The 16,104-nt window shown below is 36.5% G+C and overlaps 1 protein-coding gene across 2 annotated transcripts; it reads left to right on the top strand.

Annotated features, from left to right (window-relative positions):
* The first annotated feature begins 1,194 nt into the window (after positions 1 to 1,194).
* On the top strand, positions 1,195 to 16,047 carry LOC111322917 (radixin). 2 transcript variants are annotated; one of them, XM_022926159.2, is made up of 17 exons: positions 1,195 to 1,345; positions 2,858 to 2,956; positions 3,097 to 3,180; positions 3,343 to 3,438; positions 6,001 to 6,105; positions 6,859 to 6,948; positions 8,030 to 8,109; positions 9,355 to 9,432; positions 10,250 to 10,396; positions 10,580 to 10,676; positions 11,120 to 11,283; positions 11,539 to 11,648; positions 12,576 to 12,736; positions 13,479 to 13,571; positions 14,163 to 14,390; positions 15,260 to 15,457; positions 15,899 to 16,047. In XM_022926159.2, the coding sequence occupies exons 2-16, from the start codon at positions 2,945 to 2,947 to the stop codon at positions 15,416 to 15,418; spliced, it is 1,704 nt and encodes a 567-aa protein (XP_022781894.1). In that variant the 5' UTR covers positions 1,195 to 1,345; positions 2,858 to 2,944; the 3' UTR covers positions 15,419 to 15,457; positions 15,899 to 16,047. The 2 variants fall into 2 exon arrangements, with proteins under 2 accessions (XP_022781894.1, XP_022781886.1); XM_022926151.2 differs by lacking the exon at positions 1,195 to 1,345 and adding an exon at positions 2,391 to 2,531.
* The last annotated feature ends 57 nt before the right edge of the window (positions 16,048 to 16,104 follow it).

The raw sequence follows: 16,104 nt of genomic DNA, 5'->3' as shown, positions 1-16,104 counted from the left end.
ACGAGAGAAGCTTGCGTGACGGGCCAAATGAAGGTCTTGGTTAGGAGGCTAGTACTGAGTGGACAAAGCCTCATTCCCAACTAAGGGAAGGGCCCTGGGAACGAGGTTGACGTAAAGCCATAGTGACTTTAGGTAACGACCACCGCATTTACTTTAACATCTTCAAGCGTCTTATTTATTACAACAATCATCTGTACGTCTTTAGGGGAGCCAGGCAACAACAATTTGTCCGGAGAGTGCGCCTTTGAAAATGAGTTAAATGTTACAACACCTTTCTCAAAATTCTGACGGTTCTATTAGAAAATAGAGCGTGATAATTTGGAGCAGTCTTTTGTTTAAGCTCCACTGGGAAGTCTACACCAGTGGAGATAACAATTATTTTTATCGTTAGCGTCATCGTTATTATTATCTTGAGCATGTCGTTGTAGTGCTTCCATTTAGAACCCAAACTTTTCTGCACGAGTAGAATTTAGATGAGAGATCACTTATTATTCTTCGTCCAATACAATGGTTTTTACCACTTTTATGCATCGAATAACACCCACGCAAAAAATTGGAAACAGAAAGAAATTTCGGCAGACTTCTGATACTATCAAGTTAGAACAGGATCAAATCTATTAGCAATAATGCAGCAAATGTTTTAGTATCTCTGGTCTTTCGGCTTCCCTCACAAAACTCACCCTATTTTATAATCATTTTTTCGATCAAGAGCCTTTAACTTTTATAGTACAGGTGGAATCCCAGTTGACGCATAATGCTGTAGTAAAGAACTAACTATAACTGTTATAAACTATTTCTTACAGGGTCCAATTAAAGTACTATGATGTTGCCACTCTCTTGAAAAAAAGTCCGTCATATTTTTTAGAGTTGACGTTCACCAATATGTGCTTTAGCTTGCGATACTGATTAATGTCAACTCTGAAAAGATGATGCATTATTCTCTTGATACTAGTAACAGCACAGAACTTTTAATTGGAGTTGTTTGTAACCGTCATTGGCTTTCTAATTTTTGGAACTCGGAATGTTTACTTGATCTTTCAGAGAGAAAATGCGGAATGACTTCAACTAAGAACTATCCAAACTATGGGATAAATTGTCGCCCACAAAGTGTTTTGGATTCTGGTTCAATCTTTTGTTGCCGTGGTTACCAAAGAGTGTGTACACTTCTTTTTCATGCAGATGTATGACGTCATGCTCAAATTATCACTCCACTACAAATACTTCCCGTCGTTTGCATATTAAAACTAAACCTTCAAGGTCACATAACCCCGGCTTCTCGTTCTATAAAAGTTAGAATTATTTTCGCCCGTGAGACAAAGCATATCCATCGTGTTTGCAGTAAGAGGTAAGTCAACGCTCTTCTCGTGCTTGTCGAATAATTTGAACTGTTGGATTTTTTTTTAGGGAAATTCTACTGGAACTTTGGAATATATATCCTCGAGAACTCTTACATACTTGCGAATATTTGACCTGTTCACTAGTTCTGATTTTTCTTTCTGGTGAAAAATCCTCAGCAAGTTTGCTCGTGGGGAGAAACTTTGAGGGGAATATTCGAGCAGAGTTTTTGGAATCTTTCATAATTTCATGTCGCACTGATGATGTTTTAATTACTCGTGGTTCTCTCCCAACTTCGAATTCAAATATTTTCATACTTACGTCTTGCGCGTTTCTTTATTTTTAAAGAAAAGAGCCGAGGCAGAAAATGAAATCGAACTAAAGCTGTTAGAAATGTGACGTATTTCATATATTAATATTATTCCTAAGTTTTGACCATAATTGGTCACGCAACATTTGTCCCGAAATCTACATCAAATAAATGGTTTACGCAAATGACTTTTACTAAGTGGGAGAAATTGCAATCGTTTAACATTTAATAACATTTAGAGGGTAATCTCAGTCCACACATCTCGGTATATTTAGTCGTTTGACCCAAATCTTCGACGAAGTTTTGAAATCAATCACTTTGAGATTATGCATACCCGTGGCGTGCCTAATATCAACCATGTTGATTACCCATACAAAGCAATCCATAAACAAGCCTGTTCGCATCTTAAGTCTTTGGAACTAAATATGCAAAGTGTAATTTTGACAGGACTACAAATGAAACAATTTTATGGAAATTCTTTCACAGCAGAAAATTCCAGAAGTGCACTGAGTGAAAAAGAAAAAATATCGTCAGAAGTTTATGATCGTCAACTTGGCAAAGAAATCTTCAATTAACCATTAAGATTTTCATGAGCTCAAGAAATTTTCGGTTCTTGGCTTTATTTTTGGTTTTTGTTTTTTGGTTTTTATTGTTTTTCCTCCCGGAAACGCTGTCCCAAATGAAGAATGAAGTGGGGAAGGCCCGGAAATGGGTTCCAGTCCTCCGAATGTCAACCCTCTTCATTTGTACCCAGAGGGGACTCAATATATTGCTTCGCGCTGTTCTTGGTCCCTGAGTTACGCCCATACTAGCGAGCCAAACTGTTGAGATTTACGGTAACATTTGGCTCGAACCTCTCTTATTTCTTCACTATTTTTCTCTAGAGGTGAGTAAGACTAGACAGAAAATCTCAGAGGATATTACTAGGAATTTTGATTTTCTCTACTCCAATATCAACGGAGTTTTCAATCTTTCGTTTGAATTCGTCGCGGGCATATGCATTTCTGAACTTGTAATTGTAATTCACCGCTGATGAACATTGTTCCTGCCTGCAAGATAAGTTTTTCAGACTACTTCACCGACGTGAGGGATTTTATTATCCCGGCGATTTCTTGAGATGCGGCTCACTCCCGGAATGTTTCGCTTGAAAAGTTCAGCGTGCGTGACTGTGAATTTCAGCCCTGTTAAATTTCGTGTTCTCTTGTATTGCAGCTCAATCTTAACCTCTTAGCTGCCGGTCAAGGAAATTCATTTTAAGTTTGTGAGTTTGTTTGTGGTGACAAGACAAGAATCATCAACATGCCGAAAGTGGTGAGTCCGTATTACAGTCAATTTTTTAACTGCTTCAGACTTCAGATTTTCGCACAGTCCGTGTGGAACAGAAAGTATACACTTTGTATACATTCATTTTCGATTCTACGTCTGATATGTGCGATTGTTGATTTCCTCAGCTGAACGTTCGCGTCACGACCATGGATGCTGAGCTGGAGTTTGCAATTCAGCCAAGCACAACGGGAAAACAGCTCTTTGATCAGGTATAAATCTTGAAATTTAAACTCGCCCAGCGCTCTCGATACTGTGCATAGTTTAATAACTATTTACCAATCAGTATTCAATTCTCCATGGGGGAGCAACATCTGTGAAACCAAGCTTGTTTTAAGCCATATGTTTTCAAAACTTTAAATTTATTATTCCAGGTCGTGAAGACGATAGGCTTACGAGAGATTTGGTTTTTCGGTCTGCAATACACAGACACCAAAGGATACGAGACATGGTTGAAGCTAAACAAGAAGGTATGGTTCGAATTCCAATTTTTTGGAAATGAAATGCATATTTAGTATTACGAAACACCAGGTTGAGTCCTTGCATCTTCTGCATCTGCATTTGAAAGGAAACAAGAGCCGATTGTTATGTGGTTTTGGCTCACAAATAGGCACTCAGGTAAATTGCAAGACACTATTATGACACTATTGTCTGGTTGGCTCATTAACATTCACTCTTTACTGTGGTATCATTTTGCTGTAGATATTAAGAGAGAGAATCAGTTGTTTCAGCCAAATAAATATATTAAAAAAATAAGTAGAACTGCAGGTACAGATTGGAGGCACATTGAGGCAAGCTCCTTCTTGCTCTGAGCAAATGTTATATGTTGAAACGAAAACCTCAGTAGAGAATAGATTTAATTTTAAGAGCTACAATATGACATTTTAGCCACAGCCTGTCAATCCATTGTTAAAATAAAAGTTTGTTAGACTGGAAAAAAAAAAAACATCCATGAGGGAAAACTAAACCAAAAGCAACCATGACAGCTTTTAAAACTTGAGATGGTCAGACCATAAATTAGGTGTCTTCCTAATAGAGAAGTGCAGACTGTGACATAATGTCTCTGAATTCTGAAATGGTTGTGTGCCATTTTTATTCATGATTAATGTCTTTCCTCACCAGTTTACTGTTAAATTAGAATTATTTCATCATCTGCTCTAAATTTGTGAATCTGCTTTTGATGCACTTCTCTGATTAAGTGCAGGGGTTTCATTAAGGGCCAGGCACCGGGCAAATTGACCGGTTGTGAGGACGGTTTTGCCCACCTGATTTGACGGTCTGGAGGAAAGTTTATCTAGTAAAGAAGTTCAGTTCAAAGAGTTTTTCCCGCCTGTGAAAACGAGTTGCCCTCCTGCAGAAAATATTAATGAAGCCCCTTTAAGTGTTCTTATAAAATATGACTCTATGGCTGAGTTTCATTCAAGCCATTGTATTTCATTTTGTTAAGAACATGTATAAATGTTAAAATTTCAGCATGATCACCTTTTTCAGAACATGGCAAACAGGGCTGGTAGTTGAAATTGAGTGCAGAAAAATGAAGGGAAATCTATGTCTTCAACAAATGATAAAGTGATTTCTTGAGGACGTTGCAGTAAATGGCACTTGTTAAGCACTCCCAGAATACAAATGGTTTTGACTCTTCGTAAGCTCTGCTTGGTCTTAATTATTCCAGACTCCCTGGGAAATTATTTGATTAACTATGCTAATTAACCTTGAAATTGATAAACATGCAGATAATGATACCAAAATGTTTTGTCAGTGGAAACATACTTGCTTGATTTGATTTACAAAGGAATAAGTTATTATTTTATTGTGCAGTATAATTTAGCAGTAGTGAGACTGATTTATCAGCTCTTATCATTATTACTGTAGTACTGAATTTTTCAGTTAGTCTTTCCTCTAAAAGGTTAGGTAATTGTTATTTAAGCAAGTTTGTTTTTGTTTGGAAATTGGAAGATATAATTATATCTTTGACTTGACCACCCTAAAGCGACATGATGGCTTATCAACTTGAGATGACTTGTATGTGATCTTAGTAATTCAATCATGCCTCTTTCATCCTTCACAAGTTCAAATGTTTTATTGAAACACTTATGTTAATGATATGTGTCACTCTCAAACTTTTATTACAAGGTGAAAAAAATGTTATCTCAACTATTTCCAAAACTGAGATTGATATATAGCTTTCACAAACAATCACATATGACTTCTGAAAAATAGATTTGAAACCTGAGAAAACTATTCAAATGGGGGATGTTTTTCTATGCTGTTTGAACAAAATGAGAATTAATTGTAAGTTTGTTTCTTTTTCTGTCTTTTTTTTTTTTTTCACCTGTCTGTTCCAGAGTGTATCTGCTGTATTTTACATCAGGTCTATGCCCAATGTGCATAAAAACATAAACGTGTTAATGGTAGTAAATTCTCTGTTTGAACTCAGCATTTTAATACTTGATTGTATCATCCTGAAACAATTGTTCATTCTGACATGCATTGTTCTGTTTATGAGTTGTAAATTCCTTGGTGGGTTATCATGCAGCTATGTAAATGTTATTTGAAACACCAAAAATGTTGAACTTGTAGTCAATTTCATTTGTTCAAGCTGCAAGGAGCCTTGATTGGATGCCTGTTTTTTTTTTTCTTATTTAGTACAGTGTTTTTTTTTTGTTATACTATATGAACTGTGAAAGCTTTAGATTAAGCTGTCTAAGCTTAGCTCTTCAGATATTTCACTTTATTTGAGCCTTCCAACTCTAGTATGGTACTAGCATTTTCAGCAAGTGAAATAGTATCTAATATTCTTCTGTGGAAGGAGATATTGTTTGTGTACAGGCTGTTATGTTTGTAAGGTACATTATGGTTGATAGAAAGAGGATAGATAAGATGTTTTCATTTGTGCCTTTAATTGTAAGCTGCCTTTGTACTGAATGTAGGACAGTAAACTTCACATGTTTGTTTTTTTTTTAATGAGTTCAAATTTTGCACAAAATTTCACCCAGAAGATATTGGTTTTTTTTTTTTTTTTTAATAATTAGGTTCAAAGTCAGGATGTCAAGAAAGAATCACCTCTTCAGTTCAAATTTCGTGCAAAATTTTACCCCGAAGATGTGTCAGAGGAACTCATACAAGAGGTCACAAGGGTGAGTTCAGTAAAAAAATTGCTCAAAATACCATCAAATCCTCACATGATTAACCCTCTGATTAGAAAGTTGTGGTTTTTCCTTACAATGAAATTCAATGGAGAGGATGTAATTCATTTATTTTGTGAGGAAGTCACTTGGGGTGTAGATGATCACATTTGGAAAGCATACCATTATTTTCATCCAGTGACGAGGTCAACTGGTCATGCCTCACTGTGCCAAGAAAGAATAATTTGTTTTGTTTGTTGATGGAGAAACACAATAACAGAGAAGATGCAAAGCATTTAACTGCTGAGGTAACAACTCGTCAAAATGGTCAAGGATAAAATATCATAGCTTTTGGAAACCAACCAATCGTCTCGATAAGGAACCAGTCAGCCTCATTACTTGAAGAAGAAAAACATTATGCTGTCAAATCATCACAAACTATATCAGAAGTAACTGCGATGTAACAAAAGAAAACTTCCCTTAGTTCTCTCGGAGAAGCATACTGTGTGCTCTTTCATCGATTTTAGAAGGTCTATTGTTTCACGGGGGTTGCTAAAAAATTTTTGGAGGTGTCTGATATACAACCTTAATTGGTGGCTTTTTGAATCTTTCAAAATACTGCATATTCCTGTTAGGATTACATCACACTGATTGCAGTGTAAGAATGATCCACCGTGAACTCCTCAGTTTCCATGTCAATGAAGGTGGTGGATACACTTGTAGATTTGTAACGAGAATTCTGACTTGTGCTTTCTTGTTTTGTAGCGACTCTTCTTCTTGCAAGTAAAGGAGGACATCCTTGCAGAAAGAACTTTTTGTCCTGCAGAAACTGCAGTTTTGTTGTCCTCATATGCTGTAAGTTGACTACAACACATTATATTTTTGTGTCAGTAAATGTCACTTACCATAATATCTTTATATTGTGGTGTTCCTAAATTGATACTTGCATAAGTTTTATAATGTGATAATGTACAATCCAAAGTATTCCCCTGTTCTTGATTATCTCCCACACTGTTTTGAAGAAATTCATGAGGAAATAAGTGTCAGTGGCTCTCCAACTACAACCTCATTACGCGTAAGACTGAGTGAATGCATAGTTTTTGATAGCTCTCCTTCCCCTTTTTCGTCCATGAACTTTCCTTCTCCCTGGCCTTCTCTGCACGGTATACAACATGATCTAAACACTGGAAAAAGGTGTTTTCAGACACTTAGTAGGTCTAGAAGAGGAAAAAACAAATACTTGACTTTCACTCTGACTTACTAAGGTTGTTTTAATTTGACCAGTCTCCAAGTATAATTAGAACAGAAGCTAAATTTTCCCACATAGGTTTTGTAGAACTTAGGTACTGTTGTAGAAAGGAAGGAGTTTAGATTAATATTAACTAAGATCAACACAATGCATTTTAAGAACTCCTATTAACTGTTTAGTTTTTAATATGAATTAGCTATGTAATATGCTCAATTTTTAATTCTTACTTTTCACCTTTTTAAACTTTCTTACACTTGTAACAAAATGTATGTATTTTTATTGTTTGGTGGGTAAAAGACTTTATTATTATTATTATTATTATTATTATTATTATTATTACTTTTTAAGAACCCTTGCAAAGAAGCTTTCGAACAAGAATAATGAACCCTATGCCAGTGTCATTTCCTGGCTACGAATACAACTTTCATTTGCCATATTAAGAACTGTACAGAGATGCACAAGAGATTCTAGAGTTCCGTTTAAATCACGCAAGGTTGCAGAAGACTTCACCCTTGTTGTAGCTGGTCTACATCTGCTCTCATAATTTTTAGGTCTTTATTATTTTAATAGTTTTTCCTATTTAGTAATGCTAATTTTTTTCTTTTCTCATATATTGTAATCAGTCCTCTATCGTGAACATTACTGTTAATTATTTTGTTTAATTATGTATTCATTTATTCAACTTAGTTACATGCCAAGCATGGGACATACAATTCTGATGTTCACTCTCCTGAATTTTTGAAACATGAAAGATTAGTGCCTGAAAGGTGAGGGTATCATAGATGATAGTTAAGATTGTGAGTAATTGGAAATTTTCTTGGCTTGTCATGTGAAGGTCAAATTAAAGTTGGGTTTTTATTAAAGGATTGATGTCAGACTTAAACAATAATTACTTGTTTACATGCCTTTTTCTTAACTCGGACTGTTTGTATGGAATCCTTCTTTCTGATTGGTCATTTGAGACTACTTTCAAGGGGTAAGTTTCTAAAAAAAACTGTGGTGCTGTGTTGGTAGGGCAATATTGCAAGATAATGTGGTTTTTTCAACTGAGTTTATAATTAACAATTATATGCCGAAGGTGAGGTGAATATCAAATAATCCTCAAGATGAAGTTGAGGGGATTATTCGACAATATTCACCGAACCCGAGGTGAATAATTGTTTTAGTATAATGTCAGAGCTGAGCAACAGAGAAATTTCTAACATAACATTTTCGTAACATTTATTAACATTTTATTTTAACATTTTATACAAACCTCGTGGAGCGGTTTATATAGGGTCACATAAGGAACCGCTCTACCAATCAGATTGCTGGAAACACTTGGCTTAGCTCTGAAATTAGACTAATAGCTGATGTGTGGAGAGTTAGCCCTTTGTCAGAGAGAATGAATGACCAAGGCTTGAAACATCAGTTTAGATACTCTTATTAGTTGATAAAATCAAATTATCTTGAGACTACTTTAGTCAGGAATCTACAGGTTGACTGTCCTCAGAGAGGTTCTGTGTCATTGGTTCATCTTTGTTTCAGACCGAGAGGAATTATAAAATGTTGAATGCCTCAGCCTACGCTGCTAGTTCTTCGAAGTGGAAGAATTGTATATTAGCGCTGGACTGTTGTGTGGGAGGTCGAGGGTTTGAGTCCCGGCCGGACCAACACTCAGAGTCTTAAAATAATTAAGAAGAATTTGTTACCTTTCTATGACATCAAGAAATGGTTAGATATTTTGGTCTTCTTGGATAGGGACGGATAAATGGAGGTCCCGTCTCCTGCAGGGTTGGGGTAGGAGACGTTAATTTCCCACACAGGAGATTACTGTGTGATGGATGTCCTCCCCTGGGGTGGGATGGGTGGGTTAATAGAGGGCCACAGGATTATCAGTTTAACTACTGTCACGTGCTACCCTCTTGAAATAAAGTCTCTCTCTCTCTCAGTTCTTGGGGATGGTGCTTAGTTTCATTTGTTTTATGGACATTACGTTCAGAAATGTAATCAATAGTATTTCTATTCTGTAGATTTATCACCAATAAGTTGATAGATGATGTTACTGGAAGGGTCTCAGTTTGGTGGGGTGAACATGCTATCCTGTCAAGGTATGACAAAACTTGCATGGAATGATACCTTTTTAACTAAAGGTCATTCCTCTATAATAGAACCTGGACTAAGATTTTTGTTTAACTTTACCTATTGATGGTTTATTGAATAGGAACACAAATTTTTAAATAAGGGAAGGGGTTCCTGTACTTGTTTGGGAGCAGCAGTACATTGAAGATACCCATATAATTCCACTAAGATCATTACCTTTCCATTTACAAGTACTTGCCAAATTTGCATTTCTGAAAATGCTAATAAGAGGAAGTCTATGCAGCAAAACAAGAAATTCCCACTTGCAAAGAAAATGCCCCAAGTCATGGAGAAGGTTTGGGAAACTAAAGCATTTTGGGGTCTTGTGTTGTGTATTGACTAAGAATGAAAAATTCTAAGAATACTGGAAACAATTTTTGTTACTTTTCAATCAAACAAAGTGCCACTGAAAGAAAGGGTTACTTTAAATACATAAGCTCAAGTGCAAAATGAAAAAACTTGAGAACATTTTTACCTCTGTAATGGGGGTGTCACACTTTCCTTCAGTACATCTTTGAAATGTGCAGTCGTGTTCTCTTGAGCTAACATACTATGGACCCTTAAATCTAAGTTCATCCACTTGGAAATGTTTACTGTGTAGCCTAACTGAAAGTGTTTTTGTTTCTGGGGAGAAAGAAGGGAGTGGGAGGGTTGGAGTAGAAGGTTTGGAAAGGTGTAAGGCTCCAATGAGTCAAAGACTGTTCAGTTATTGCAATTTTCATTAGTTTTCCAAGAATTGTTCAGCTAGTATCAATTAAAAGTACTTTTTCACTGTTGATTAAACAGAGAGGATGCCATGATCGAGTACCTAAAGGCTGCCCAGGATTTAGAAATGTATGGAGTGAACTATTTTGATATCAAAAATAAAAGAGGGACAGAACTCTTCCTTGGTGTTGATGCATTGGGTTTGAACATTTATGAAAAAGAAGACAAGTAAGTTACATTTGGTTTTTGTGGTGCTTCCACTTTAAAGTTAAGGTTAAAAGCTGATGTTTCCTTAGACAGTCTGTTTACTTTGATCCTAATTTGATTTTTTCCTAAATTCTTGCCAAAAATAATGTTTTTATCCACTTCAGTGGTGAATTTCAAACATTACACTTACGCTTTGCTCTTCAGGCTGACTCCCAAGATTGGATTTCCTTGGAGTGAGATCAGAAACATTTCCTTTAATGACAAGAAATTTATCATCAAACCTATTGACAAAAAAGCTCCAGTAAGTGTTTGCATTTTCCACTAACTGTAAGAGGGTATTTTCTATTTGGCTAACAGGGGATGGGTTCTTTAATTTAACATCCTCTGTTTAGCAGTACAGAGGGGATGCTGGGGGCCTTTTATGGTGTATTGTTTTCTGGGCTGTGGCCAAGCAGTTGTATGGTGCATGTCAAGGATTGTCACTTGGGTGTTGAACTGTTCTGCTGCGTTCATAAAAAGCTTTCGTTTTTGGTTTTTGTATATTTTTTAGTAAAGCTTTAAATGGCAAAGTTAACTGTAGTCGAATGTTTCTTTAGCCAATTAGCTGCCAGGTGTCAAGATTTACCCCCAGTAGGAGGAGAAACTCGCTATTTCACATAAGTTTCTTTATTCAAAATGTTCTTTCTGTAGTGACAGTGAGTTGGTCTTGATTCTCTTTGTCTTGAATTTCTATTAATTCAATAGGATTTTGTTTTCTATGCGGCTCGCTTGAGAATAAACAAGCGAATTCTGGCTCTCTGCATGGGAAATCATGAACTTTACATGAGACGCAGGAAGCCTGACACAATTGAAGTTCAGCAGATGAAAGCACAAGCTATGGAAGAGAGACAGTCAAGGTTGAAGGAAAGGTTAGTTATCTTTTTGTATTGATCTAGCTCTCCATGCCAAAAACTAGTCAAGTAATGCAGCTGGGTCTGATATCTACAGACTGGTGTAATCATGCATAATCATAACTTAGAGTTATCAAATTGATATAAAATCTTTACATCAGGAATTTGGCAAAGAAAGATGTACAAACTTGCCTTAATCTGCTGAACTCTTAGTCTTAAAAACAATAAGTGGTATATATTTGTCCTTCCTTATGTCTTGTGCCCTTGCTGCAGACAAAAGCTTGAAAGAGAAAAGACAGCGCGTGAAACGGCTGAGGCAGAGAGGAAGAAGCTCGAGCTAGAGATAGCTAATCTTAAAGCTGACAAGGAAAGACAAGCAAGAGGTACATAGTCAAAGTTATTTTGATGGAGTCTGTACTCTTAGACAAAACTTGGGGATACAAAACTTAGCTCTAAGCCATGAATGAATCACTTGCCCCCTAGATTTCTTAAACATGATTTCTAGCCCCTTCCCAGATCAAATGTTGGCATTATATCAAGTATAGACCTCTTTGAGAGACAGGCGCTACTGATTGAAGGGGATAGGGAAGGGGACAGGGGATTCAATATATTTCTTTTAATCTGCATGATATAACAATTTAAGGTAACTTGTTTCAACAGTTTAGTCTGATATTGAAGCCTCAAAAATTAATGCAGCGGTTAGAGTTTTGGGCTCAAAGTGCTTATGTCAGCCGTAGATGTGGTGGGTTGAGTTTAGGGTTGGTCCTTAAGCCTCCTTGTAGGTTTTTCCAGGTTTTTTGGTTGTCTGATTTTTGTCCCTTTACAATAAAAACTCCAAATTCCATTTCAACTACCAGCAGCAGTTGGTGAAGAGTTACTGCAAGAATCCAACTTTTATCTTCTATCAGGTGAACACCACACTCATTGGAAATGTAGTGTTAGTCATGGCAGTCTGTCACCGAGGTTTCAAAACTTAACCCCTGTAACTCCAAGATGTTATTGTGAATTCTCCCCTCTCCCCCCTAACCTGCTATACATTTCCTTTAAATTAGTAACAAGAATTTGGTTTTAGATTAAGAAAATTACTTCTATCTGTTGAGTTTGAGTATTCTCATTAGCTGTTTGGTTGATAATGTGTGGATATTATAGGGAGAAGTTACATATTATTCACCTCAAGGAGTGAAAGGGTTAAGTTTTCATTGACTGGTTGAATGCTTTAACTATTTGAACTGCAAGGTCTGTCCTGTCTTTAAAAAACATAATTTCCACTGAAAAAATTAAGCATTGGTGTGGTTTTGATATTGTTGTAGAAAAGCAAGAGGCAGAGGACAAAGCCAATGAATTACTGAGGAAAAAGGCTGAACTTGAAGAAGAGACACGTAAACAGGAAGAGCAAAAAAGGAAACAACAGGAAGAACTTGAAGAAATGAAAAGAAAACAGTTGGCAGAAGAAGCGGATAAGGAGAAATTGGTATGTCCAGAACTTACATAAAGAAAAGAAAAACCAAAGTGTTTCTTAGAAGCAGCAGTCTGGATCAAAAAATGTTTAGTTCTCTACAGTACTGTGTTACAACAGAACTCAATGAAAATTTGTTTTTTGAGCCTTCATAATCTGCACCATTGATTGGAGTGAGCCAGCACACTTTGTGAAATGATCACAAGTTTTACTCTGGGGTTATTCTCAGCAATTGCCTAGGAGAGCTCTTACATCAGTTAGGTTAAAGTAATGCTTCAGCTTAAATTTTAGTGTCAATTCTTCCAACAGAAAGGGGTTAGGATTTCTTTGATTCCATGTTGAAAATGTTTGATGTGGTAATTAAAGAGGCAAGCCCTGCTTCATATCAGCAATAGATGGTTCTGCTAACTCTTAATTTGAAGAAGTAAACTCCTAAAAAGTACAAAAATGACCTTTGAAAATTGTAATTTACTTTTGTGTCTTGCACAATATTATCAATTTAAACTTTTCAATTTTGTGTGTGTAACATGTCCGAATATGTGAACCCTCAAAGGGACTTGTCCTGCACCTTGTCCTATCATGGAAATCTTATAGCAGACTATTCCCTGAAACAAGTCCCCACAGTTAGTCCCCTGGCGTGTACATCTTAACTCAATTGTGTAGTGGTCACTATTTTAAAGGAACTTTAAGCATTGTTCTAACTGTACAAAGGGAAATTACTTGTTTCTTAAGTTTTCCTTTTTAACTGTTCAAACAGACCAAGGAAATAGCAGAGAAACAGGAGGAGTTCGATAGGTTAGTGGAACAGGAACGAGTAGCACAAGAAGAAAAAGAAAGGATCAGGCTTGAGGTGAGCATTTTTGTCCTTAAAGGGACACCTACACTGTTTTATTCTGAAATAATTAGTGAATGCATTTAGTTGTATTCTGCAACTTTTGTTCATCAGTGTAAGGTTTTTGGCTGTTATCTCTCTATTAATTTTGAATTTTCTTTGACCCAATGATTGTCAACTTCACTGAGAAGTCTTGTGCCAATGCAAATTGACTTATTGGCTGTTAGAATTCTAACTTGTTTTGAGTTTTAGAGTGCTCTTTACGGTGAATCTTCGGTGCCAGGGATTTTGATGTGCTGAGCACCTCATGAAAACTGTAAATTGCATGAAGTACTCAGTAGTACAGCTAGGTGGTTAAGGGGTTAAATATACCAGGTGATTCCAACTAATAAAGTCATTCTTTTTGGCTGAGTAATTTGATTAAGAGCTTTCATTTATTTGTGTTGCATCATTTTCTCTTCAAATCCCTCCTGTGTTTGCCAACTAGGTGGACATCCCTTGAACATTGTCAATTTCCAGCATTGCAACTTTTGTGGTTTTGGATTCTTGCTGGGCACGTAACATTTAACCTAGTACTTAACTTGTATTTTTTTTTTTGCATATTTCAAGCTTGAAAGCCAACAGGAAGAAACAAAGAAGCTCCAGGAGAAGGCAGAACAATTAGAAGAGCAAGCTATTTTAGCTGCCCAGGTGAAAGAGGATCACATTGAAATGGAGGAAACACAAACAACACTTGAAACAGAACTTGAGATAGATCCCCTCGTAGAGGGAGACAGATCTGAAGAAAATCGTTTAACAGAGGCTGAGAAGAATGAACGGCAGCGAAAAATGCTTCAGGTATCACTGCAGTGATCGCTGAGCTTTTAGAATATTAGGGTTCCAAAAGTGCAAGTACTCAATTTTTCTTCCTTACACAGACATTTACATTTCCAGTGGTCCAATTGAAGTTTACAATAATCTAGATAAATGTTAAAATTGGACCCATGGATGCTCAAGAAGACTAAAATTTCCCACATTGTAAACAGTATAGATTTGATGGTGAAAAGGATTGTGATGGTCAGCAATCCCTCCCTGAATTTCATCTTTATCGACATGTTAACATCCAATTTGTTCTTCAGTGAATTATCTGACATGCTAAGCACTATAAATTAGGTGCAGGGTTTGTACATGTCCTGGAAAACCTGGAGAGTGCTGAAATTTTATGTCAACATTTCCAGGACTGAAATGTCCTTGAAATCTGCCTAACTCGAGCAGTAAAGTTGTCCAAATTTCATTATGAGCAATGTATTATGTAGACAGTTAGAAGAATGAATTTTGACTGGAACTCTTGGGAATAAAAGGTTTAAGGTGAAATTTGGAGTTGTGGACAAATCAATTGGAGTCCTAGAAAAGTGCTTGAAAAAGGTTACAAAGCCTGTAAGTGGGGTATGCTGAATTAACAGATACAGAAGAATGCTGACTTCTCAAATCTTCCCTTTCTTAAACCCTTAATAGTTCAAACAAGAACTGGACTCCCTTCCTCAGTCAAGTTGTGTAGTTTTTCCCTAAAGGGTTTCAAACCTTTTTTATTCCAACTTATTTCCATTTCTCTATGAGTTAAGAACAATCAGGATTAGACTTTGCAATGTGGTCAAGAATTAATTTTACAGGTCATTGATGCTTAAGTCAAACTATTCTCAACATGTTTGAACTCTGTATGGTTTTAGCAACTTCAAGAGGATCTCCGAAAAGAAGAAAAGAATTACTCCAGTTACGACAAACTCCACATGCAGAACCAGAAAGAAGGAAGAGATAAATACAAGACGCTGAAGCAAATCAGGCAAGGAAATACTAAGCAGAGGGTTGATGAATTTGAAGCCATGTAGAGTCTTTGAGCCAACACCACACAGCTACACCTGTCCAAGGTAGGCCTTAATTCTGTTGCCAAACTCGAAACTCTGAAATATATATTTTTGTTAAAGGGGATGGCTTTGTGACCTGGAAGCCTGTGGAATTCCATCAATCTACAGAAGAAACAGCTAATATAATAACTTCAGTGGGGCTGTACCTTTTGAAAATTTTCTGCAAACAAATGTTTCTTTTCCTCAGCCATGAGATGGTTGATAAGGGACAAGAAGTACTGCTCACTTCTGGACCCTCTAGATGCATTTAGAAACTCTATCAGTTTACATTATCAGCTTAGTTACTAAAACGAAGTTTCTGAGTTTAGTGGCTCAATGGCTTTGATCATTGTAATGTGGCACTCCACCTTGCACCAGAGTGGCTTCCCAAAGAATGGCTGTGGAGGACACTGAATGACTGTAGTCAAAATTAGTCTTGTCTTTTTTCTCTCTCTCTGTTTTTAGGTTAATAACTCTCAGCAGTTTCGAAGAAAAATGTTTGCTGTTCATGGGAACTATTCAATTAAACTTTAATCCATGGAAAAGTGATTATTTTACACGTGCAAGAAATTTGATAGCGTATTAATTAAAGTTTTGTAATGTTAGAAAGAGAAGTAATTGTTGATATGGTGAGGAGTGGTTTCTTTGTTGTAGTAAAAATGGTTTTCCGG

This window comes from Stylophora pistillata, chromosome 8 (assembly GCF_964205215.1).
Source record: "Stylophora pistillata chromosome 8, jaStyPist1.2, whole genome shotgun sequence".
Lineage (NCBI taxonomy): Eukaryota > Metazoa > Cnidaria > Anthozoa > Scleractinia > Pocilloporidae > Stylophora > Stylophora pistillata.
Note: the sequence above shows the minus strand (reverse complement) of the source record. Positions and strands in the feature narration are given on the sequence as shown.